The 27705-nt window shown below is 36.3% G+C and overlaps 1 protein-coding gene across 1 annotated transcript; it reads left to right on the top strand.

The window, feature by feature from the left end:
- Nucleotides 1-20449: 20449 nt before the first annotated feature.
- LOC121418677 lies at nucleotides 20450-25488 on the top strand. The gene is made up of 2 exons (XM_041612661.1): nucleotides 20450-21246; nucleotides 21925-25488. The coding sequence occupies exons 1-2, from the start codon at nucleotides 21040-21042 to the stop codon at nucleotides 22549-22551; spliced, it is 834 nt and encodes a 277-aa protein (XP_041468595.1). The 5' UTR covers nucleotides 20450-21039; the 3' UTR covers nucleotides 22552-25488.
- Nucleotides 25489-27705: the final 2217 nt, after the last annotated feature.

The raw sequence follows: 27705 nt of genomic DNA, 5'->3' as shown, positions 1-27705 counted from the left end.
CTTCTATTTACTATCCTGATGTAAAGAAGATCGCATTATATATTTCTAAGATAAAAGCTGGCAAAGTAAACATTCTTTAACTCCAATCTCACGCAGGCCTGCTCTATTGGGAGACCCTACCCCAGACAGGCTACATTCGTCCACACTCCAAAGAACTTCCAAAATGCAGGGATACAAAATGCACAGGAAACGCCTCTAGGCAGATTGGGGCACCCGACATCGTAGCCGAAAGATTAAATGAAACCAATGGAGATTGAAAAGTGTGAGAGGGGGATATAAAGAGAGTACACCGGAAGTAGACGGGGGATAATGTGTCTGGTTTAGAAGGCTTGGTTCCTCAAACAAAGTGTGAAAGAATGTGTCAAGTTGAGAACATGATATTGAATATCAATTTTTACAAAATATTGTCTTGTTTATGTATTCAACTTTTACAAATGTATGTTCTTTTCATTTCACATCATGATCTCTACGCATGTTTATAACATTTTGTTTAAAAAAATAAATTGTATCATTTAGACAGGAGCAGCGTCACGGTATTTGGACGATGTGTCCAAGCACTCTATTTTATTATTCGAAATCCTTTATCTTCTTCTTCCTTTTTTTCTGCTTGTGTTTTATAATTAAAAAAAAAAATCATAAGGGCTGTCGCATTTCACACTCATGGCCCTGAGAAGCGGGGATGCTGGCGGTGAAGCATCCTCAAAAAATTCCTTGGGGTGCTGCGTGTATTATTCCCCTTAGGCAGCATCCCCAGGTATTCTTGCAGATGTGTAAAAATTGAAAAATGTAACCAAAATGGCTTTGTAGTAAAACCTTCTTTATTCATTTCTTTGCTTTTCAAATTTACATCAGCACCCCCAGTAAAAAAAAATGTTCCCAGTGCCCTGTTTATCCTCCTTCTGCGTTGCCACCTCGAGTTTTAAGCGTGTGTGTCCGGCTGTGTGCTGTCTATGACACAGGATGTCAGAGTCACTCAGTATAATTTATGCTTTTTATTTCAAAGTAATCCGTAAGAAAGAAATAAGAACGCTGAACTATCTATTTCATGTTCTCGCACATTGTACATCATATTCTTTATTGCCTTTGTTATAGATTTATTACATGAATTTGTTTATAATTATCCTTGAAACTCATTACAATATTCAACAAAATAATAAAAGAAAGGAGAGACGATAAATGGTCTAAAATATGATCCAAAATTTGTATTAATGCAGAAATTAGGACAGATTGCATGAAAGGAGATATAATGAGGGAATGCACCGTAAAACTTGGATAAGTTTTATAAGGCGGGTCAATATGAAGAACTATACCTGTCGGCAAAATAAATAAATCAAGGAAGAAATTGAACAACATCAAACACCAAGGAATTAAAAGAGATTTAAAAGAGGAGTAATGAAAATGTGAATAGAAGGCAATACTTGGGGTGGTATGATTCCGACGAAAAACGCACGCCAAGCTGTCTGCGATCTGAGATATCCTTTGGTGTTTATGCGCCAAATTCATGACCCGCGGAATCAGAATTCCTAAGCATGAGCAAGATTGCAAGAAATATGTCATGTGGAAGAAAGACAAGGGCCAAGGGCTAGCTTGGCCCAGATTTCATTAATACCCCTATACGACATGTGTCTCCATTTTACACAAACCCCCTGTTTAAATGTTTTAGCCTTTCCCCATCATGCTCTAATATTTGTGATATGTCAACCTAGTTATAATTAAAACACCACGCGGGAAAAATAGCCTTCACCATCATTAGGATTATAACTTTATTCATTTTAATCTTCTCTCAAATTCATAGCATGCAATTTTGCCCAGGGATATGTGATTTTCTGGGATGATATTTTGCTTCCATTTCGTGAAGATCTTTATCATTGTGTTGAGGATATACATTTTTGTTCTAAATTGTACTAGTATTCTGGTACTGAAGTAGGTCGGTCTAAATTTACACTTTTTACTCCTCTAGAACTTAAGCAATTTATTTCATTCTTCATAATCATAAGCAACATATTGCTTTCTTAACAATTCCTAGCAATTTTTTTTATTCTTTACAAAGAGGACACCCCTAGCAAATCCAATGAAAATATCAAATATCGACCGCGTCTTGTGCATGTCAGTCGTAATTCATGAGACTTATATTTTTGCTGTGTAAAGACTAAACGTGTGTATATTGTTAGTGTCCCTCCTAATCACATTTTTACCAAATGGCGTTTACGTCATAATTCTGATTTGATGGGATATGATTAATCGGTTCTCATGGTAACGACAGTATTTGGAGATTCCAGGAATGACCAAATGTTTGCGATGACACTAAATAAGCCAAAATAGTTGAGTATACCTTGAGGAATTTACATTGAGAAGGAAAGAAAGTGAAATTTGTCCCCATAATGGCTTCTACCAAATATTGCTTGAAAATAACTTCATATCTTCTCAAGATTGAGGAAATGAGGTAAAAAAAGAAAAAAAAGGCAGCGGTAAAATTACGAGTACTCTTAACCAATGCCAACCTTCTGTTTTAAAGGTGCAAAGTTGCATTAAAAAAAGAAAGAAGCAATCAGTGTGGCATTGAGTCGCGCCTCATATGGTGCAAAGTTGCACCTCTTTTCCCTATATAGAGTGTAGAGTCTTTGTCGCAAATAGACCATGAAGCCCACCTTGACTTCTTAAGATTTGCAAGATATATTTTGAGCTTTTTAGGGGGGGGGGTTGTATAAGTTTATGAATATACATATCATAATGATGGAGTTTACCTCTTCCCCTTAACTCTCTTTTTTTGTGGGGATGTCACTTTCCCATTATGACAGAAAGTTTTAAATATCACTGTTGTAAAAGATTTTCTGTTTGAATAGAAAAGGTCAGATTGCGCGTTCATCATATAAATAATAAGTTATGGTAATCCATTCATTTTAAAAGTGATAGGAGAAGGGAAGAGGGGCGATTAAAAATTAATGAAAAGAAAGGAAGAGAGGGAAGGAACTGTGAACAAAAATAGAAACTGTATAATAGAAAGGAGATCATTTTCCTTGGTGTCATATCGTTTCCATGAAAAGTTACAATTAATGGCAATGCGAAAATCGATGGTAATGCTTTATCCAAACGGGTCCCAGAATTAGACAGGGGAAAGAGAAAGAAGGATGTTTATTTTAAGTGTTAAAAATCGGAATTGATAAAACTGTGGATGTGTTAAAATGAGAGATGGAGAGAGGGGAAGAGGGAAGAGGAGGGAGGGAAAGAAAGAGAGGGTAATGCACACGGCGCTAAAAATGTACTCCCAGTAGCGTGACAAGAGTTAGACGTGAAGAAGGTGAATGCCCTCTGGAAAATAAGCGAACCATCTTGACCTCCTTGCCTTGTCCTGGGCAATGATGCCATAGATACCGGTAGCCATAGCCACCTAGGATGTTGATCAATCTCAGTTATGTTAAGAGGCGGGGCCAGGTTCTCGTGAAAAGGGGACCGTTGGTAGTCTCATTCCCACAAGCAAGCAAAAGGAAAAGAAAGAGAGGAGAAAGAAGAGAGATGCCTTTCTGATGACTATTTTTGTTAAGGAAAGCGTTTCCTATTTTCTTCAAAGGGTGGAAGAGCGGGGGGGGGGATTCTTGGGCCATTTTGAAGACAAATATAATATATTATCAGAATCCTTGCCTTCAGAGGAAAGAATTTTATTTTCTAAAAAAAAAATGACAAGAGAATTTTAAAATGTGGAAGGAAGAAAGCTTGATAAGGGCCCTTTCGTACAATCATTAGTTTTATTTGTATTTCTGTCGGTAATATTTTAGTAGCACTAGTGAACAGTTTAGAACTTTGCAAAATTAGAGCTCAAAGTTGATTATCATGCAACCGAAAGCAAGGTGGAACTGTTCTAAATTGCCTTTAATTCAGATTTTTTTACGGGAGGGGATTAGGAGCTTCACCACTTCGGAGGCAAGCTACTTCGTGGCGTGTCATTCTTAATGTGTCAGAATTAAGGGTACGTGTCATACCACAGGCATTTCTGACCCGCAGTGTAAATTTGTTGGAATTGTGTTATGGCGGGAATCCGCTGTTGTAAACATCGTCTGGCGTAGGCTATCATTGTTACTAACTTACAACTATGTAACCTATGCAGTGTGATATACAGTTATTGAATATGAATTTCGATTGATGGTGATTATTGATTTTGATATCCAATGACGGAATGCAATTTTATGGCAAATACGCTATAAAGAATATAAAAGCAATTGATCATTTGAAAAAAAAAATATGCGCTTTACATATTTTTGTATTCCAATAAAGCAGTTATTATTGCTCCATTACAACAGAAGCATTAATATACATCCACATACCTACACGGACACCCACACACCATTATATCCTCTAACATCTTCAGGCTAAGAAAATAAATTCAATAATGGTATTTCATTTTTACAAATACAATTGCATACATACTAATGGCAGATATTCTGACATGCTTCCAAGACATTACATTTAAAATTATAGAAGACAGTCCATATATAATACAGTAGCAGTATACCCTTTTACACACACATTATGACGAAAATAAATTTCATTATAAATTCAAAAACTCTAGTCTAATTCATTAATCAAAATTGCATATAATAATTGTTAAATATTAAAAATGCATAAATTACATTAAATTAATGAGGTAAAAAAGAGTGAAGGTAGACTAGTAAAATGGATTGCACGGATAGACTTATTGAGAATTAAATTAATAATTTATTGTGAATCTTATCATAAAAGGTACTGTACCTGTTTGGAATTTCTTTGTTTTGCCGCCAACTTGTTCATAATTCAGTTCTTTCCAAAGCATGTGTCTAGAATAACAAGAGTTTGCATCGGATGCTAAAAACGTAAGCAGATTACAGCCACTATTTTAATGATATCGCAGAATATTATGAAGAATAAACTTATCAAAGCAAGTGATAAAGGCGACCATGTGAAAACCAGAGAAAATGAGAAAAGATAAAAATAACAAGGGATGATGATTCTGATCAACAAACACGCAATATGAAAACTATCAGCAATTCTTAGAGCTCTAGAAAAGTAAAAAAATGAATTCTTTTCCGCAAGACGAAAATGAACTATTTTGTAATAATTTCCTTTCGTCATTTTAATTCATCAATTAGATTATTTCACAATTTTTTGTTATTTCTCTTCTAAACGATCTTTTCGTAATATAATGAGCTCAAAATAGACTCGGCAAATCAAGCTTGATAATTCAAGGCACAATTATCTGGAATCATTTCATAATCTTAAAAATGGTTTCATAATTTTTCTTCGCCTTTACAATTTTACAATATTTGATCAACCAGCTGTGTAAAGCTGTGGAACCCACCGTACCATGATTAAATGGGGGATTTTCCCTGCAAATTTAATCTAAATTCCCCTTTGGACAACTTGGCAGAAGAAAATATGACACTGGGGCCCCTCTTAACATGCTTAATACAAGAAAAGAAAATTGCTGAGAGCAATAATGGTCTCTCAAGAGCTTCTTCAAAATATCTTTTCCCAATCGTCTTTATATTCTAAGTTATATGTTGCTCGGGGCATTTCCCCTTCATTTGCATAGTGTTTACACTCGAACACTCATGGTGAATTATCACATTAATGGGCGAGCACAGGGGTGGAATGATGACGCAATGCAATATCGCATACAAAATGAGCGAAAATTGCTTGAACCTGTCGAAAGAAATGTATATGGCACCTACTTGCTGCTGTTGATAAGATGGACTAGTTGATTTTACAGAATATCCACTAATTTAACGCACGTTTACTTGAATTTTTAAGCATATTTGGGGGTATAGGGGTGAGTTATCAAAAACACTTTGCAACTTGAATGATTTATAAATAAATCCAGATCGGCAGTCATTGCTTACTAACCAATTCTAGATTTAGATTTTAACATTTCTAAAGGTTGAAGATTCGAATCTGAATTATTCGATATTTAAGAATAAATACTCAGATTCAAATTGAATCAAGCATTCAACTGGTCACTGTAACCAAAGCAGATCTTTATTATATATTTTTTCTAATCCCTGTACCTTAGATTGTAGGACTAAAAGTTGTCAAGATGATAACTGAGTCAACAAACTCAACTCTCTATATATACGTCTTCATAACAAACTGATTTAGTTACTTCCTTAACAATTTGCGAATGTGTGCCGAACCAATAGTCGCAGGTGTATGGGTGTGTAGACCTGCTTTCATTATTCACGGGATACTCGTCCGAAGGAATATGTGCGTCTATACAAAGTTTTAGTAATATTTTTTGCGAAACGAAAAAAAATTGTACACGCGTACAAATCTCTAATTCTTATTTCTCAATTACGATAAGTATTTTACACGAACATTCTTGTGTCAATGATTTTCGCATGTGGAGAGGACTACAATTCTGTTTTCTTTTACCATGTTTACCCATTAAAATTTTATATGCAGTGTTCGTCCAAAGTGCACTTGCATTAGAAAAAAATATTAAATTGAAATACATGTTAATCATTAAATGTCATTAAATCATAGCCTTGCTGCTCAAGATTGATTAACACGATTTTGTAACTATATTTGTGAGTCTTTATTAACTGTTATTAAATAGTATTTGCTCGAATACATTTTTATACCTAATCATGTTATTGGTAATTGTAATGATCCCCAAGAGCGAGAGTTGGATGATAAATCGCTTGTATAGACGTCCTTCTTAAACACTTTCATTCCTCATTAGGAAAGTCAAATACGTTCAAGTCAGGTCACACCCTCGTATGTACACCGCCAAACCTACTCCAGTCATAATTCATTAACCGATAGCTACTTTGCCATTCGCATCAATGTGTTCAATGTGTTCAAGTTGGTCGTCTGGACAGGATCGATCTTCGCGGTGTGCCTGGTATGTGGGGGTAAGAGCTGCACCCTTCCCATTTGCACACAAGCGTGACGGGTTAGAGTGAGAAATGGCATGTCCATGAAATTCACTCTTTTTCATTTAAATATTTCATGGTGATCCTGGCAGCGGAGATCGTCTTGGGAACAGATCTCTTTGGAATACAAGAGAAATGTTTTTTCTGCAAAGGAGGAGGAATATGTAGAACAATATTTCACCTTTTAACTTTTGCAGTCAAGGGCAATTGCTGCTATGCTCTAAACTTCCGAATGAATCAAGTGAATACAGTGTGTACCATGTATTTCTCCCCAGTGAGTAGTTAGATTTACATCGTGTGGTATGTGTTACTTTTGTTATAGTGCACGGTGGTGTATTTTCAATGGTGATCCTGTGCTGTATGAGTAGAATGGTATAATCTTCTCATTTTTCATTTGCCTGAAATGTCGTATACTATATAAATCTGAAAATTAAACGATATTACTTAAAGAGGCGCCTAACTACTCAGACAATGAGAATGATATATTGTCCAACTTGTCATCGGATGAATTCTCTCATTTTTGTGTCAGTCTAAGCAAATCCTACATCATAATACTTGATTGAAGTTTGATGTATGTATCCTAACGAGAATTAAACTTATATTCAATTTCAATTACAAAATTTAGTATGCTCAGTGTCGGTTTCTTATAGATCCATTTAAAGAAAAAATAATCGTCAAAGGGTCCATTAATATATTGCTTGTAATCAATTATAGATCAAGATTCGAGACCCAGGCCATGTCTTTCGGATGGTGATGTAAAGACGTAAATAATTATACTTGATTGATAACCCAATCCCCACCCCACAAAAAACAAATCGAAACAAAACAAACATGAAAACTAAATAGAGCATTGATTTTTCCAAAATCTAAACATCCTTCACTCAAAAATACAAGAACGTACTTATATTTATATCGATATTATTATCAACAAAGCACAATCTTTTTTATTTTGGGTCATATTTTATTTCATCCAAAAATGAAGAATGAAAAATGAGCGAAAATATTAAGAATAATCGACTTGGCAGTAAGCTAAACCTTGCATCTGGCAACGGTTGCCTTTTTAAGTTGCTTTCCTTATAATTATGACTATCCTTGAAATAAAAACCTTATTGACTTATCGAGCGTCAAGTAATATACTCACATGTCATAGGCGGTAAATGATTCAACAAGAGCTTGCGAGTTTGTGCGTTTTGGTGTGCGTGTGCATGCCTTCTTCACGCAAACGGGCAATATGAGTACATTTCATAGATAGCAGATAGTTTGGAACATTAAATCAGGAAAAGGGCTCTTTTTGTCAAAGGCCTTAGTGATCTTAGATAGCTCCTATGTGAAACTAAATCCTGACCGAAAGGGAACATGCGATATGTCTTTACCACAAAACGAGATTTCTCTTCAAGGAGACATTTTTCCCACGCACCTGTCATATTTTTCATTCAAACACAACAAATCGCATTTTTTACGATGCTGAAGAAGAAGATTTCGAACATGTTCTTAGCATCACGGCCACGCAATGTCAATCCATGGTCATACAATGATAGCAAGAGATGCATTAAGCTTTAATTGACTTCATTGTTTATACCAAGTGATATGCCCAAGGATAGAAGTGCTCACTTAAAATGGAATGACTGATGGAGACATATTAGCTGCCTGGAAAATGTCAAATCGTATTTTGTCTCAATTAAAGTAAAATTTGAAGTAACCAATGCATCGATGGATCTTAGCATAATAGATGAAGGATACGCTTACAGTCTGCGGTAGAGAATCGAACTGAAATTTTGATTCCAGTTGGGGATTAATTCAGCGCCTTATGAAGAGAATGTTTTGCAATTTGATTGTAAGAGTTAAGTCGTCAACCGCAAATAATACACTTCAATTTCATATTTCATTATGCTCGATTCCATCAGGTACAAAGTGATTGGATTGGTATACCCACACCTGAATCCATGTATAAAGCCTTTGGAATAATGTTTCTTTAAAAAACTGAAATGGTTAAGAACTTAAGAAACATTATTACTGTATGTGTGTACTGGATTACATCCACAGTGATCTTTCATGCAAGTTAGATTTGCCTCAGATATATAATACACTGGTGATCGCCCGCTGATCCTAGAAGGGGTCGCAAAGGGGGACACATTCCCTCTTTTTACTAAAAGTTGTACCCCTTGATGAGAAGTGACACCCTTCCCCGTCCCCTGGAATTGAGGATGCAAAACGGCCTGTTTTTCTATATCGGGCTTTTTTTTTTGCTTGTCCGAACTATTTACGTCTTTGTTCTTTTTATAACCCTTCTTGTAAAAAATCATCAATTTTCTGTGCCCCCTTCCATCATGAAATCATCGTTCTGCCCCTGATAACGCTTTACCCCCATACAGGGGGCTGTTTCATTAAGCTGTTCGTAAGCTACTAGCTACTTTAAGAACGACTGGTGATCCTTTCTTATGCGCTAAACCATCGCCAATGAACATTTTGGTATATACCATTTACCATAAGAAATGATCACCAGTCGTTCTTCAAGTTGCTCTTAACTTAAGAACAGCTTTATGAAAACCCACATGTACATAATCTTTTACATGAAGACAATAAAGCCTCTCATGATAGGTTTAACATAATTCTCAAACATAATAGAATTAACATAATTATCTATTCAGTTTGCAATTAGGCCGTTTTCTTTACAGACCAAGTAATATTTCAATAGACGGGTATTGATGGTTCTTTTCAACATATAGGCTAGTTAATTAAGAATGATTAATTTTGAAAGAGAACATGTTCAGCGTGTTGCCTGATAGTCTGAAGGTTATCTAGGCCTCAAGGTTCATTGATTCCAAAATTCGATATCCTAAATACATAAATTGTCTTTGCCAAGCGGTCCCTAGTTGTTAAATGGTATAATAAAAGCAATGGAACGCGCTGGACTATGTCATATAACCCTTACATGTACCTTTCTGTGTAGGAATCTCGGATATGAGCTTTAATTTATAGATGATAGGATACTGCTTGATGTTTCCTGGGGGCGATGTAACATTTCTCGAAATTCAGTGCAAATTTCCTTATCCTATGTGTGTACACCATAGCAAATATTCAATTAACTTAGATATATAATTATAGCCTGGTTGTGGTGATATAAATAAGTAATCCCTTTGAATATGTTTACAAGAAAACTTGACTAAAACAATACTATTGATAGTAAAGTATTAATTCATCAATAATAGACTATTTTTAATTTTGTAATATACTTATATTACTTATATACATTAGTATTAGTTTTCAATGCTAATGAATTAACGTTTATTGTCATGACAATACAACTAGTACTAGTATAGGGAGAGCCTTTTGATAAAATGTTGAAAACGTTTGAAAATCTGAACCCACAAATTGACAGCCGTAGATGTATATTATACTAACCCATCTCCCCCCTCTTATCGAGACACATCTCCTTTCTTCTTTCTCCCCTCCTCCCATTTCCTCTCTCCCTCTTTCTTCCAAATCGTATTCCATGTATGATGGTTTTCTCCAGACCTTCATTCACTCTCCTTGCCCCTTCTAACCGTTCTATATAATATTTCAATGCCACTTTTCTAGTTCAAAATTCACAATTTAAAAGCACAGTTGGTACGTGCTCAGAATAATAAAAATACGTTTTAAGGTAACTTGATACCAAGGCTATATATCTATCTTATTGGGAAAGAAAAGGGTGGAAGGGAGGACGTTTCTGCATTTTCCAAGAAGAGGATAACAAAACGGGGACATTGACTTACCTCATCTTATTTCATACTTGAGCTCTAGACCTTGGAGAAAAAATCCATTAAGATAATTGTCTTAGATCGCGATGAAATAAGATCTTGAGAGCGAGACATATCAAAACCATATATTCCGTTTATCCTCGTTCATTCAACTCTAAAAAATAAAGTCTTCAAATGTCAGCTGGTAAAAATATTGCGGTTTGTGAATTAAAACTGTGACTTCTGATAAAATATATTTTCCATATTTCATTTTTTATTCTGACCGAAACTCTCATTTGTGAAATTATTTTTATAATGATAGCCAGAATTTTTTTTTTATTATTTTCTTTTTCTCTATATAAACACAATAATTGCCATATGAACACAATCATTATCCCATTCCAACATTTATTGCTTCTTTAAATTGTGCTTATCACCTGAACTAAGAAGTGCTACACAGGCATCTTGTCAGTGACTTTCACCGATATTTGCTCTGAGCCAATCAGATGCAAGGATTTCAGTCGCTTGTAACAGCTAGAAAGTGAAAATCACTTATACCCTTTTTACACAGGCTGAAATTTCCTTAACCCCGTACTATAGGTGGGGCTAAATTGCCATTTATCCCCACCTATAGTACGGGGTTAAGCTTAGCCCACTTTCTTTTTATACAGCATTCTTGCAAAGTGGGCTAACCCCACCTATAGTACGGGATTATTTGGCCCTGCAAAAAAGCAGGGTTATCCCACCAATTGCGGTGCTAAGAGCGATAGTACGGGGTTAAGATCGCTAGTGTAAAACGAAAGTGGGCTAAGCTTAACCCCGTACTATAGGTGGGGCTAAATGGCAATTTTGGCCCCACCTATAGTACGGGGTTAAGGAAATTGTAGCGTGTGTAAAAAGTGTACGAGTGAAGTACTTGTACTACGAATGATCGACAAAAACCACTAGTCCGGGGTTAGCGAGTTTCGTGTGTGAAAACCAAGCATTCCTTATCCGGGGTTAGCAATAACAATTTGGCATGTTTGAAAAGGAAAAAAATAGTACGGGGTTAAGGATAGTACGGGGTTAGCGATAGTCCGGGGTTAAGAAAATCCTGTGTAAAAAGGGTATTACTATTTTGTTTCGTGAAATGCTCCCCTGGACGGAGGAGGTTTTGAGGAATCCAAGGAGAGTCATGACAAATACCTGAACTTTCTGAAATAAATGGATATTTTTTTTAAGTAATATTGATGTGATTTGAAAAGGTGGAAGAAATTGCATAGTAATGACTTCATTTTTTTCTTTATTAAAATATTAATTGTCGTTTATGGATTAACTTTTATTACAGAATAGCATTTGACGTTAATTTGAATTCTGCGAATATAGGAGCATTATTAGAACGGAGGTGTTGGTTTCGCTTTGCCAGCCTCATCACCTCAATTACCAAGAGGGGAATCACCTATGGATGGTGAGAAATTATTATTCCCTTGATAGCGGAGCACTTTCTTAGGAGTGAATGAACTAAATATCATTCACATTCATGCATTATTTGGCAATAAAGTGGGACCAAGATACAATATCTCTAGAACTTATTATCTTTTAAGTTGGTGTGGTATGAATTCAATTTACACATACACTAATGAGAGTGTGTGAAACTAGAATGTAATGAAATGATAAAATAATGAAATAGAGCAACATAATAAAAATGTAAAATCAATGGCATTCAGAATGATCTTTCGATTCTTATACTTTACCCAACATGCCTATGGACCATATAATTTCAATTGGCACCCGCATTATATGAGGTGCATCTATCACGTATGGAAAGCATCTGCTCTAAGTTGAAATAGTCTTTTGGTGGAAAAATTGATGCTATTTTTTAGATTGCGAGCGAAATTCGTGTAAGGGGGGACTTGGAAAGACAGATTATGATTGACCTCTTTTGTCTTAACCCCCGAATGGTAGGTTTCATTGCATTCAGATTTGAGCATGTCACTGGAGATCATCTCTAGCCTGACACACCATCAGGGGCAACCAGGGCAAAATAATAATCAGATTTAATGATTTTTTTCTCATTTTAATTTCAGCCAAGGAATAGATTAAATGGAAAGTGAGCGCGTTATGAAATTATACAATAATCAATGGAGTGTAACTTCACATCTAACACTGATCGTGAATACTGGTAACACCAGACGTGCCATTTTGAATAATTCATTTATCTTTTTTCTGTCTTTCTATTAAAACTCTCACCCTCTCTCGGTATTTATTTACCTCTTTATCCACCTTCCCCCTTTATCACTCTCTATTTTATTTCCCTTGTTCTATTCCCTCTCTCTCTCCCATTTTGTTCTGACCATTTCTACCTTCGCTCTCAATTGCCTTTGTCTCATACTCATTCACCTTGAATGGTGCTTCTCTCTTATAATTTAATTTATAATATTTTTGCCTTTAATTTTACCCTTTCTGGTTTCCCCTTCCTCATCTCCCCTTCCCTATCTCCCTAGCTCTCCCCTTCTCTCTCTCTGTATTTCTGTCAGTTATTTTTTTCTTTCTCTCTCTGCATCCCCTCCTCTACTCAATCCCTTTTAACCCCTTTCATATCAAGAGAAGTTACCATTTCACAGTTTCTTCTCAGATAATGTACCACCCCCATGCATTTCAAACATCGAACGTGCATTATGAGCCCGAGGTTAAAATTTTGGATATTATTTTTATATGTACTGTATATTCCTTTCTACATTTTTTCAGTTTGTTACGAAGATTCCCTAGCCCACTTCAAGCGTCTTGACATACTTGAAGGGATGGGTTAAGGCATGTAAAGAATGTCACGTGATTGTTTCCTTGTACGTGAAAACCTCGCCGTGGTGTCGACTGTATGGAGCAAACTATTCCACATGAAACGATGGACTTGATTTTCTTCTTGTAATAAGATTATCGGTGATGAGGGTTTAATGGGCGACAGTCGTCGCGCAGAATGCGCCAGAAAGCGGCACGAACTTCCTCTGATGTTTCAGGAGGTATTTCGACGGGGTTTCATGAAGTTGGTATCAAAAGAGGTCATTATCGTTTACGAGGCTATAGTAGCCGCGTTCAGACCTGGCATCATAGTCGGAGTAAATTATGCATGGATTAACATTTCAAAGATATTTATCTTATCATGAGGGGACGTGTTTTTCAGGAGGGACATTCGGAGGAAGCCAAGACGGAGTAAAGGTCGGAGTAGTGCCCGCGCGTCTAGATAGAGTTACTCCGACCTTCATCTAACTAAAATACTCCTGGTAGGAGGTCGGTCGGAGTAACTCTATCCAGAATGGCACTACTCTGACCTTTTCTCTGACTGGGCTTCCTCCGACCATTAGAGCCTTCGTCTGGGTCGTGATTGGATAAATATCTGTGAAATGTTAATCCATGCATAATTTACTCCATACTTATCAGAGTTTTACTCCGACTGGAATCACAGGTCTGAACGAGGCTACTACTGTCTTATCACGCTTTTTATAATTTCATCACAACAGGTGAACGTCGATTGTATCGAGGAGATTAACCCGCAATACACAATGATAACTATTACTTTTTGAAGAGGGAAACCAAATAGTTGTGATTGATAATTTGTCAATATTTCTGCTGAAATCTGTTGGCATTTCGTTGGTGTTTATGCTTGAATTCCCACGTAAAACTTTTTGTAATGCTTGTCAAGACATATTTACATGTAAAAAGCGATAACCAGAAATACAGTAACGAAAAAATAAATGGATAAAGTAATACAATAAATTACAGGCAAACATATCAAAATGTAAACTGTGCATGTCCACACTTTAACAACATTAAATTCAAGGGAGTAACATTGTGGGCAATGGAGCGACCAAAAGAAAATTCAATTCTAATTCCCAAGAAAGAAAAGATTAAAAAGACGCATTGTAGCGGTAGGATTTAGAAGTCGATGAAATATTTTATGAAATATTACTGAAGTATCATCGAGCCGTAAGACAATTTGTCTCAATTCTGCATTAAACCATCAGTCAAAAGGCGGGATCCTTTACAACATAACTTTTGATAATGAAACAACATCCACCATTATCACATGACATAATAATGTTGGGATCGTATAAATGCGACATGCTCTGCTTCAGCAACTGCAGTTTCTAATAAGGGAATAAATCGAAATGGATACACTTTTTTCATGTTTTAATCATTCTTAGATTGATGGTACAGTTGTCTTACGGGAAATCAGCCGAGAAGATATAGAGAATAGTATCAGCAAGAGAAACTGGAAACGGGGCGATAAAAAAGCTCTGAAACTATGCCACAGTCGAGCAGAGCAGATGTAGTCACATGATTTTATCAATTTCGTCACGAAATGTGTCATTAAGGATCTCTTAACTCTCAGTAGACCAGATAAATCACGTAGACATATTTTGATTGCATGATATCAAAAAGGATGTGTATTTCCCATCCCAATCTCCCCGTTCTCGATATCTCCCCCTCTCTCTCTCTCTGCTTCTGTCGACCTCTCTATATCCTCCCCAACCCATCTGTTCCCCTCTACCCCTCCCTCTTTCTCTTTGGCCCTTTAGATCAGTTTCGTGTTCTCTCAATCCTCTCGACTCAATTGTTGCAAAACAGCGTCCTAAAAACTCGGTTTTACTACAGGATGTTTTCACACTGCAACGAAGAACGCTTTCAAGAACATAAAAAAGGTTTTGCCAAATGCTCTTCTTGCCAATTAGCAACCAAGAAGATTTTGTCGGAAATTGATGAATCAAAACTGCAATTTCGTCCTGGACTTCGGACAAACGACGCATTTGCATACTTTCGTCAGCTCAAAAACCAAAGACGAACTGCTGATCCGGTTCACCACTTTTCGACAGAGAATTCCCACCTGTCATTGTCAGCTGGTGGACATTTCTAATCAATTTACTGTATTCTGAAATTCGTTCTACGAGGCGGTGTGAAAACTCGCTACAATTTCCTTTTCTGACACAGTTCGTATTCAACTACTCCAACGCACCTATAACCTCTTCAAGAAACAGACTCAACGCCCCAGGGAGCAAAATGTAAATGCTTCGTAGGACTTGAAACAATTTTCTTGTGCTGCACTCTCAAAAATACCGTCTGGTAACCCGATTCGTCGCTCGTTGAATGCTCAAAAACTGTCATTTTAAAGCCAAGTGTGCTCTTTCTTTTTTTTCTCACTTTCATTCTGCTCAAAACTCAGAACAAAGAGTTATTTTTTACTGTTTCTTTTGTAAAGATATCTGATCCTTGTTTCTCCTTAAGGGGTTTCTTGAATGTCCGCTTTAGGTGAAGTCTGTTGGATCACCATCACTCTTACTTGTATATTGAAGGTTGCCTTTAGGCAGTTGAACCAAGGGAACATTCCACGTCGTGCATTGAAAAAGTTTGTTATTAACTCTGATGAAATACTCTGGTAAAGTCAGTGTGCGCCAATTGATTGAATGAAAAGCGAATTGAAAAAAACATTTCCCCTCATGTATCTGCACATTAATGTTTTATCGATAAGATTTAGTAAACAGATCATTGCGATGTTGGTATTCGTTTTCCATTGTTAAATATACCAAGGCACATGAAATAGATCTACGGTAGATATTGAACTAGTTTATATCCCCTGTATGTCTGGTTCATACTAAACCGTGCTGCCAAATCACGTTCCTTCTTTGACATTCAGTCGTGTGTGCCAAATGAATAAGGAACCTTTCTTGGATATATATGATGTTGGTGTTTGTTTCTCTTCGTTGAATATGCCAGAGACAGGAAGCGGATCTGAAGTAGAAATTAAACTAGTCTTACTTTCTCTGACCATCTTTCTCTCTTCTAAAGAAGACCAAAAAAACAGCAGCTACAAGAATGACAAGAAAAAGCTGAAAAAGAAAGAGAATTGGAATAATGAGGAGAAAAACAAGAAAAAAGAAGAAGAAAAAAAAAATTGGAAGAGGATGAGGACGGTGGTGGTGGTGGTGTTGATGGAGCTGAAGAAAAAAAAGGAACAGAAGAAGAAGATGAAGAAGAAGAAGAAGTAGTAGAAGAAGAAGTGAAGAAGATCACGAACCGCCATGCAGCTTGTGTCCACATTCGGTAAATATTCCGTTCACCTGTTCGCTTGGTCAATGAGATGCGCAATTCCCTATTTGTCTTCACCTCATTCTATCTAGCAGGGACGAAGGATGGTTCATGCACCATTTTACAAGGGGAATCTTCTCTGATTTCTGGTGGGTGTTTCATAAAGCTGTTCGTAAGTTAAGAGCGACTTTAGGAACGACTGGTGATCCTTTCTTATGGTAAATGGAATATTCATTGGCGATGGTTTAACGCGTAAGAAATAATCAACAGTCGTTCTTAAAGTCGCTCTTAACTTACGAACAGCTTATGAAACGGCCCCCAGGTTTCTTTCAGAAGTGGACAAACTTGAGATGAATGTATCAATTAAGTTTTGACGAAAAAACGTGAAAGAATAGCAAATTTGTGCATTTTCTAAGTTTTACTTTTTATGAGATCACATGCAAGCATCTCGTCTAATTCGAATTCCATGAAGTACTGTTATTTCCATAAATTTCAGACCAGCCTGTGTCTCTTCCCCGACTACGGAAGAATTCATATTTCTAATCCCACGACTACACTTACCTTATAGATCAGTAATACTCACCTGTTCCATGGTATGAAATCACACCTATGCGGTTTCTGTGGTATCTAAAATGCCTAACGTCAAGTAAAAATAAACCCTGATCAAGAAATTTGCCATGTTTTCTTGATTGCTCTGTTACTTGAAGTGATTCAGCTAGCATGTTGTTTTCTTGAAGATGAACAAATGTGACACGAATGTACATATTTCGGCAAAAAAATACACACAAACACACACACACAGACATATATATATATATATATATATATATATATATATATATATATGTGTGTGTGTGTATACATATTTCTTCCTGAGGGTGACTTAATTGAATGTATATTCTTCTTCCATTACCTTCACGTTAACTATTTCTCTTACAATTTAGTGTTTGTAGTTTTGATTTTAATACTCAGACTGAGGTGTTTGCTAGATTAGAAGTTCTGTTATCACCTGTTCACTGCTAGCAGCAAGATACTCTCGTGAATTTCTTTAAAAGAGCCTAATGTAGTATGTCTTTACTCGATCGCACGGCTTTTTTTTGACACAAGAAGATATTGAACCCCTTGCAGGAAAGCGCTGCTTAAAATGAAAGCCTCACACCGGAATGGTTTTATCGACAAATTTATCCCCAGAGGTGTATTTAGGCACCGCTGGATGAGAAACCCTAATGTTCGGGACGGGGGACATTTTGAATCTATCTGCTGGAAAGCAGATGTAATTGCGCAACGACCTACAATCGGGAGCATTTGGATACCCTAGGCCTAATTTATAGATCAACCGTAAGAGGAACGACTTGGAGAAAGGTCAGGTGCACTTTATTCTTGGATATCTTAATAAACTAGAATACTTAAACCATTTCCCTTTTCATCAAGAAAGTAGGCCAATGCAGTGTTAGTGACGTTTATGGTGAGATGTAGGGCGAGGTGGCTATGAAATTTTCATAAATGCTCTTGAATGGCGCGAACACGAATTTCATTATCATGAATGAAGACGGGAAATTACCGTTGATGATTATTCTGAACATGGTCTATAAAAGGGAGACGCATAATAGATAGAAAGCTGTGGAGAGGAGGGGGTGTATATAGAGGGGTTTGGGGTTCCATAGTGATTATGTAATATTCTCCCAACTAAAAGCGCCCATTTCATTTTGTTACGTCGTGAAAATATGTTATACGTTAGGTTTATTGTCAATTTCATAAATTGAACGATACAGTAGCCAAGTGTCCCAGTACATCTTTTCTTTGCCTCTTTTTAAACTATAAAATCACATTACCTACTTATTTTGTCGTTTCAGTTATTCATCAGCAAAAGACTTTAGTGTATTTTTAGATTATTCAAAGCATTTGAACACAAATCTGCTTAATAATGACTAAAGGCCTCAAAAATACTCCATCATTTTGCAAAGCAGTTTCTGTATGAAACGAATATAAAAACTTCTTCATACATTTCCTCATTATGATTATATAATACATTTTATTTTTTGTAGAAATTAAATACAGAGATAATAAAAATAAAGCAGGTATCGACTGTCGTATTTTTTTTCCAATCCCAAATATTAGTTTGATACCGATTCGTAACATTTTATATGAGATAATTTAAATATGAGTCTGTTTTCGACCCACAATTGTTGCAACGCCTTCTTAGAGGAAAGAGACCCACATACACTTTAAAAAAATGAAGTCCAGCAACCATATTACAGTGGTTATCCTGATTGATTTGTTTACATTCATACCGATGTCTTTTTCACTGCCTCAATACACCCTAAGGAAATCATATTTATAAATAGCATATTGAGACGACCAAAATAGATGGGTATGATAGCTAGCATTATAAGGCGGGCCTAATAAGGGTGACCCCCGCGGCTTGCCGTTCCGTCTTCTAATTCACTGCTCTCCCCCTCGATCCGTCTTTTACTGTAAAACGATGAGGCTATATGCTCTAGATATTTCCAGATTTATGTTGATATTTTCGTGTTTAATCACCTCAAGCGGCTAAAGATCTAAACATTTGATCCAATACTTCTGTTTGACGACATATAAAAGACGATTGGCAGGTATCTAATATTAGGGGAAAGAAATCACATGTAAATTAACCGACAGAATGTATTAATTTCAATTTTAGATAATTATATATGACCTAAATGTCATGCATATAAAACGTAAATTTACTGGTGTAGGGGTGATGTAAACATTCATCTTTATTCTTTTGACAGCGTTTCAACGCTGAAATGCTGCATTATACTCGGGGTAGTGTTAAACGAGAGGCAACTGAAACGTAAAATATAATATGCAATCAAAGAAACAAAAACTACATTCTTGTATATGATTTATTGTACCCCCTAGGAAAAAAAGGTCAGTGATATCGTGAAGGAAAATGTTTTCTTTAATTTTGTGCGAACAAAGTAAACGATTATAAACAAGTGGATATTCTCTCCGTCGCTCGCTTTGCTCACCTATTTAAACAGAATGACTGCAATACATGTATAATTAATTTGAAACTCTTTGAAGGAAAATGTATTATTTAGATATCTCATTTTCCCTCGTATACGTTCAAATATCGGATTTTAACAGAAACACAGAAAAATATATATTCCATAGGTTTCAGAGTGCCAATATTGAATATATTTTGATGACAAAATTACAGTTTCGCCAAGTGTTTGTCGTTTTCCGGCTGCGCTGACAAGCAAGACGAAATAAAGTTGTCTGAATTTGCAATCCCGTCCTTCATTCATTCGGTGTAAAAAATGTATCAAATATCTACCGCAAGCAATTTATAGACAAGAGAAGGGGCAATTTGGGCTAATAATCATTTTATCAATGCTATATGGGAGAACCCGAAGGTGACCTTGACACCGATTGGACAACCTATACGTAATATTCGGATGTCAATCTTCCTTTTTTAAAAGTGATATGCTTTTGTTAGAAGCCCTTGGTCAAACAATAATAAAGGAACGCTCATATCCAAATTAAAAAGATCTCTCTGTTCGGATCACGCATGGGCTTTTATGATTTTGTATTTCTAGTTTTATTGTTTTTACGAAGGTTATTAGTGAATACGTACATGTATATGGTTTCGCAATCACCCTGCATCTTGTCGCATGGTATAGTTGTTTTGTCCAGCTGATAATAAACGTAGTCATGGTAATTTAAATAAAGAGTGTACCGAGGAGCGTCACGGCCATAAACAGTAGCCATTTCATCCACTTACTCTAATTCATTAACGAGTGAATAATGCCAGATTGGTTTTTTTTCACGATTTAGGCGATACTCATCCCATCTCATCGCTGCGTCATGTCAGTATCATCAAGCTATTGCATAGATGTGAATTATATTCTAGTCATTTTTCGCTTTATTTTATGAATTTCGAACGAGTAATATTTTAGGTTTACATGTAGATAGAAGATATAATTGGCATTGGAGCAGAATTCCGTTATGACATAATTTCCGGGTTTTTTTTTTTAGGATAGCGATGCCAGCTGCGTATTTTCTCAAGTGATTCTGATACTTGGTAACTTTAAAGGTCTGGCTGCATGCACGGGAACTCCAAGGTCTGGTTTAACATCGTACTCGGCGAGAAGAAGGAATAACTTCTGTTCTTTGAATGTTCATGCCAGTCAGTCTGACCTTTGGCAATATTTAAAGAGTCTTACTAATGTTGATGAAATTCAGGTGATAAACTGCTGTTGATAACCCAAACGTGTTCTTTATTACCGCTTCTTTACTCACAAATGTCTTGAGTCGATACCGGAAGACACCGAAAGACACCTAAGTACTAGAAGACACTGAGATCATCACTAATCAGAATGAACACGTGCAAAGATTACATATTACTTATAAAAAGAATAGAACTGGGCATCGCCTTTGTATTCATTTCGACAACCCTGCTCCTTATTCTTGGCTGTCCACGATTCCGACAACGCCATCACATTTTTTCATTCAACCTCGCTCTTGCTGATCTGGTTGGTGTAGTCATCTACGTCATTTTCGAGGTAAAAAGGATAAGGAATCAGGTAAGGTATTACCTATCTTCGTGACATGATTTTTTTTCTTTTGATGTTCTCCAAAATAACGTTTCTTAGGAAATATTTGTGTGTGTGTGTTTTAGAGATGGCAAGAAAGGTTAAAACAGAAATGACAGTTTTTCCCCCAATGAGTAACCTCTGGAGCCGTTGGGTTCATATTTGTGTGTAGGCCTACTGTGGATGGAAATACAATTATGAAATAGAGTACAGAAGTGATAATGTAATATTTTGTCGTGACAGTATCGCATTCATTGCAAACGTGCATCCTACCATCAGGTTTTGTCCAGCGGTTTGTGCCTCAAACTTGCGTTGTTAGCGACCATTGCAATCTGATATGCAAATTTGAAACTGCTAAGAAAAGTTTTTTGACAGTTACGTCATGCCTCTCTACCCCATGGTACCAATGATCTGTCCTCTATCGACTTCAATTAAATTATGATTTAGAAAACAGTTGTTTCAATGAAATCTTTCAGGATACTGCCAAGTAGGATTTGGCTGATGCGATTTATTTATTTTCTTTATTCATCAGAAGAATATAGCGCCTCTGGGAATCTAATAAACGAGAAAAAAGTTTGTATGCGTACTTAGAAAATGTTATAATTTTCCATTCATTAATCTGTAATCATAATATGAAACTATGTGTGTCATGTACTTTGTCTTTCACAGGTGGGGAGTCCGGTAATTACCGATGTCCTCATACCCGCTGTATATTCTTCATTTCTGGTGTCCAATATCAGTGTCCTATTGGTAGCTGTTTACCGATTCATCACCATCAAGGTAGATCCTTTCGGCGTCAAGAATATCATTACCACCACCCGATGTGTCCTTTGTTGCATCGGTTCTTGGATCTTTGCAGGATTGCTGGCCCTCCTGTACAAGAGAACTATTCACTACCACGTGATTCCGTTCTACACTACCACCATATCCCTAACAACGACGTCCATATGTTACGTTTTCATTTACCGCTCCGTTGCCAAGGTGTCTTCTGATGGCAACAGTCAGCTGGACGAACGCAAGAAGGAGAACCAACGGGTCTTGCGAACATTCTTGATGATTCTGGGCACCACAGTTTTCTTCTCGCTGTACCCCATGGGCTTGTGGTTATACCTAAGTCGAAATTTGAAGTCTGATCTCAGTCCGTGTTATATCCTTACAGAGGAGTTGGTCATCACAACCAATTGGATATCCAACTGCATCATCTATTGGTGGAGGCTCAGGGAGTTTCGCGACATGATCTTTGTTTGGACAAGGCGTTGTAACGCCACCGTACGTGTTCATGCAGTTGTATCTTAACTGAAATGAACAAAAATAAATCTCTTAACTTCGAAACTCAACGTCGATCGGTCGATTATTGAATTATGTGATTTTCAAAGAGCAAACGGGGATACAGTTAACGGTTACAGTAGGCAACGGTATAAGCTATCATCGTTGCGCATCTCTCATCTTCTTAGATCCTGCAAGGGATTAATAAACAAAAATACCTCACAAAACACAACAAATAATCTATAACGAAACCACAAATAAAACGATTGAAAACCCAGTGGATTGAACATATTGGGAGGTAGAAAGAAACAACTGATTATACTTTTCCCCCCCATTAGCCCAATCTAGGTTATGTAGGCGTACCTATACACTACAGAGGCCGTGGGTTCTTGATTTCGTTCACTTGGCTTAGTGTACGAATAACCTACAGAACGAATCTTCTCATGCCAGTAGTCATCATATTTCTTTGATAATTCCAAACATATCAATTACGTGGAACATTACTCGGGAATTTCCAATAGGAAATTCAACTCTTGTTCAGCCCTTGCACAAATTTGATGTATCATCTACATTATATCTCGATATTATCATTCATGTTTTCTTCTCTTTTTCAGAAGAGTGTGCCCCTAATTCCGCCAGACACGCCACGGTGTTAGCTGGAGAGCCGACATGTCATGAATAGTTCCTTAAGTAGTCTAGATTACCCCCAGTGTGTACAGATTTAGCATGCGTGGGCAAGGCGCGGTTTAAAATAATTGGACGCCCTTAAGGCCGTTCTCAATTTCTTAACCCGCCGAAATGTTAGTTTTTCATCATCCATGCTCGTTCAGGATTTACATTCTCTAATCCCCATCTCATTATGTTCTAAGCAACTCACACTCTAAAAATATTAAGCCAATATTGGTTAAAGAGAGTACACGCATGTTTGTTGGATAAAATATAGAAAAAAATTATCGTTTTGACTTGCGTGAAAACATCCCCAAGAAACGTGTTTTCTTTTGCCAGCAATATCCATTCTCTTTTTATCCGATACTGGGAAAATTTGTTACCCAACTTTTGTTTACAGTGTGAAAAGGTTAACGGTTAACATGATTAATGTATTGGAATTTCAATAAAGCGATCCATATTCCAACTAAATGAACAATTTTGTAACAGATGCAGAGGAAATGCACCGGGGTATATTTTCTAATTTTTTTCACGATTGTAATTTTACTGGATACATGTTTATCTAGCTCTTACTGATATCAAAATAACTTAATAATTTCCTGTCGATCAATCAGAAAGTCAATAATATTTATCAGAATGAAGATTCGCATGAGTTGTTAAAATATTTTTATCTTCGATATTTTTTGGTTATATTTTTTCTAAAGAAAAAAAATTGTTATAAAAACAAGTTTGGAAATAACATTCAGTGGCCCGTATCCTTACTTCGACTTTATGGCTAGACAATTGCCATACAAATCTCTAACACTAACAGTACAGATTAATTTACCGCATGAATTGACACCTAAATCATTGACTGATCAATAACTAAAATAGTTTTCTTCACCATTAACATATAAAGAAAGAAAACAGTAAACACACAGACAAAATAATATAAAATGTAAACAAAATTTTGGAATTATCGGCTTTCCTGTAACTTTAGCACGCAATTATATCATAAACTAGGTTAAATTGGATTACAGAATACAGACTCGTGAGCTCAAACAGGAGAAATATTCATACATTCGAGAACGCAATTTAATATTTTCCTTTCGACGAACGGAATAAAGTACCCATGACGAAAGATACAGAACCATGAATAGAGCCGCAAAGCTTTTACAATTTGTACATCTTGACAGCTGTTGAGTTGCTTGAAGTATCAGCTTTCCGAAGCAAAATTCATTACAGCTAACTAGATTTTAAAATTCTTCCGGTGAATGTATTTCTTTGAAACAAACGATGTGAAAATTGGAAATAATGTGAAAATATCATGTTCACATTAATTCATAGAATTCATACGGTTGTCTTTTCATAACTACAAAAATGTTTAGGTAAAAATCGCAGATTGTGGTAAGTTGGTGTAGGATTTTTATGCCCCCGCAGACGAAGATTTATTAACATGGATGACAAAGGAATTTCATGTGATACTTCCGAAGTAGTTTTTTTAGTACACCAATCCACTCACACACCTACATCCCCTCCTCACACACAATATATACATTTAAATATTCCAGAGGCTTGTCCTTTGCCGCTCGAAATAACAGTTCATTTAGTGATAATATTGTGTTAGTGGGATATCTCGTTGATAGGTACTCAGGAGCAGATGTTTAAAAAATTTAAATAAAACTTATTTCTAAAGAAATCGAGGGGTGTTTTCTAGAGATATACGTGAATTCAATTAATGAAACGAGTGAGCTTACGCATTAGATCTATTTAGAGATTTTTCACGTTTCCCTTGATTGTGATAATGAGAAAGAAAGTTACGAGTCGAATGAAAAGGAAAGTGATATATGGCACCTTCACTTTCTCGTTATACGAGGAGCTTCATGTCAGGGAAGTTGAAAGAAAAACATGCATGTCAACATTTCACGCATGTCAGTCATTACGCTTGAATAGGCGCCCTGGGGAAACATCGCTAACAAAAGTAAAAAGAGAGAAGAAAATGGGGTGAATTAATATTACTACCGTCCCCTTGCCAAGTCACGAATTACTCAAGAGCATCTCACTATTATACGTGTGGGAGAATTAGAACGGAGAACATGGCTGCCATGCCCAAGGCGTTAAGTTTCAATCTAGTTATTCCATACAGATCGTCTCATGTACTCGGAAAATAATGCCAGTTTGACGCGTATGACTCTATAATATCTCATTATAAGTTTATCAGATTTAGGTGATTTTCATGTTACATGTTACCACTGCTCGATTTTAAAGGCTCGTTATGATGAATAGCTTCTTTAAATTGATATTATGTCTTAAGTTCTCGTCTTCTATATTAGCCGCCTAATTCATTTTAATTTGGTTTATGAAAGGGGTATAAGACGAAAATGGCCTGAGGAATCATAAAAAGGAACTTTCGTATTTGAGGTAGAATTTGTAAAGGTCATGATGTCAGGTGTCACATTGATACACTGTAAAACATAAAGTGCTAAATTCAGAATTTTTGGAGCTTGTATGGTGGCGATACACTTCGGGGTGTATATTCTCAACAGACTGGGTGCTAAAACATCGCGTGATGTTGGCCTACTACATTTGGCAACTAAGGTGTGTAAGCACCCAGAGTACTGCAAAGCAGCACCCGAAGTGTAGTCCCAACACGGGCTCATGAAGTGCTGACTTTAGCACCGTATGTCCAAGAAAGAGAATCTTTTGATTTTAAATTAAATAATTCTATCAAGTAATTATTGTACTTCGGATATTACAGTACATGTACATTGATTTATCCAGAATGTTTTATCTAACATTTCCTCCCTCCAAACTTTGGAAAGAAAGATTCTTGACGTAGATGAGAAATTGTTTATTAACTCTTTTCGTTAAAAGATCTATTTTTTGAACAGTCATAGATATGGGTGATCGTATGTGAGTTTGATGGTTTGCCATTAATAGACACGCAAATCAATTTAGTCGAACATTTTTGTGACGGTTATTCAGAATTGTTATTATGTCCTAGTTTTATTTGGAATATGAATCATTCACACAGAGATATATACATTTACCTCCAACTTTTGATTATTGCATGTTATTATTTCAAATATTTAATATTCGATTTTAATCACACTCATTGAATTCAATTAAGAATTTTTTTTGTAAGCATTTTTTTTCTTCTATATACATTGTAATCCAAAACCCATTCATTTCATTTTATTTATCGTACTTTCAATGATGATTGTCATTTTTATGTTCTGAGTTATTGTTGCTGTGTTTCTTTCTGTGCAAAATACTTTTTATCGTTTACTCACCATATATTATAACTATGATAATAAGCTTACATGATTGCAGCAGGCAAGGATATTACGTAAAACACTCTGAAAAAAATTACAGCCATGTAAATTCAAAAATATTACAGAGCAGTTCATTTATTAGTATCTATTTGTCATTTTTGGTGGATCCCTACATGAATAATTGTGAAGGGAAAATGACAGTTTCCTGCATTTCTGTCCTCGAGTGCTTACATGGTACCTTTTTTGCTTACATGGAATTTGTGTCTAATAAATCTTAACTTCAAAACATTTACTTTAGACTTTCCTTGCATCTTCACTGACCTGCCTTTACAATAAAAAAAGAATTGTTTTATAGAGGGGGGGGGGTGAACTATCCCTCTGAAATTCCGATTTTTTTTATGACCCCGCTTTTGCAACTTTTTCGATTTTACTTGTATTGTGTTACCTGACATTGTATTATGAAGCCCCTTGTGTACATTCGGGCGATCTGTTCGAAGTTCGACCACGCTTGGCAGAGTATCGGTTGCGCCTGATCGCGTGACATAGGAGAGATAACCTTGATCGACCGATCATGATCTCGATTTCTTTCATGTAGACATACATAAGGAACTAAAGGGGTTGTGTGTGAGAGAGTGAGAGAGAGGTGGGATTGGGTCTGTGTGTAACATCGCTCCTAATTGCGCCATAACATCAATTGTGATTATGGACGATACTAATCGATAATCCTCGTCAGGCTTGAAATATGAACTCATTTTCCTTTATCTTTTTCTTCTCTCTCTCTCTCTTCGTTCTCTATTTTTCTCTCGCTCTCTATTTCGCACTCTCATTCACACACAACCACACACACGCGCGCTCTCACACATACACACACCATAACCCACACAAACAAACATGCACATTAACTATATCTCAATTTTCTTTCTCAATGCTCCTAACACACACGATACACGCTGTTTTACCCCTTTTTCAGTTTCTTTAAGCATTTATTATATTACTCCAAACTATCTCCAAACATTTCCATGCGCAAAACACAAAATAAGATTACAAACATATAAAATAGTTATCTTGCCATAAAATGTGCAACATTTTGTATGATATTAGTTAATCAATCGTCTCGAGACTCGATGTCAAAAAAAGGATTCATAATACATTCCTATTTTATGCGTCCATCACTTTCTTTACAAAGCTCCACCCCTACAGCTACTTGGATTCGTCTTGTTCAACCTCTTTCTACCTCTTGTTTTGATGAATGCAACGATTCGCC

Source organism: Lytechinus variegatus, chromosome 7 (assembly GCF_018143015.1).
Source record: "Lytechinus variegatus isolate NC3 chromosome 7, Lvar_3.0, whole genome shotgun sequence".
Lineage (NCBI taxonomy): Eukaryota > Metazoa > Echinodermata > Echinoidea > Temnopleuroida > Toxopneustidae > Lytechinus > Lytechinus variegatus.
Note: the sequence above shows the minus strand (reverse complement) of the source record. Positions and strands in the feature narration are given on the sequence as shown.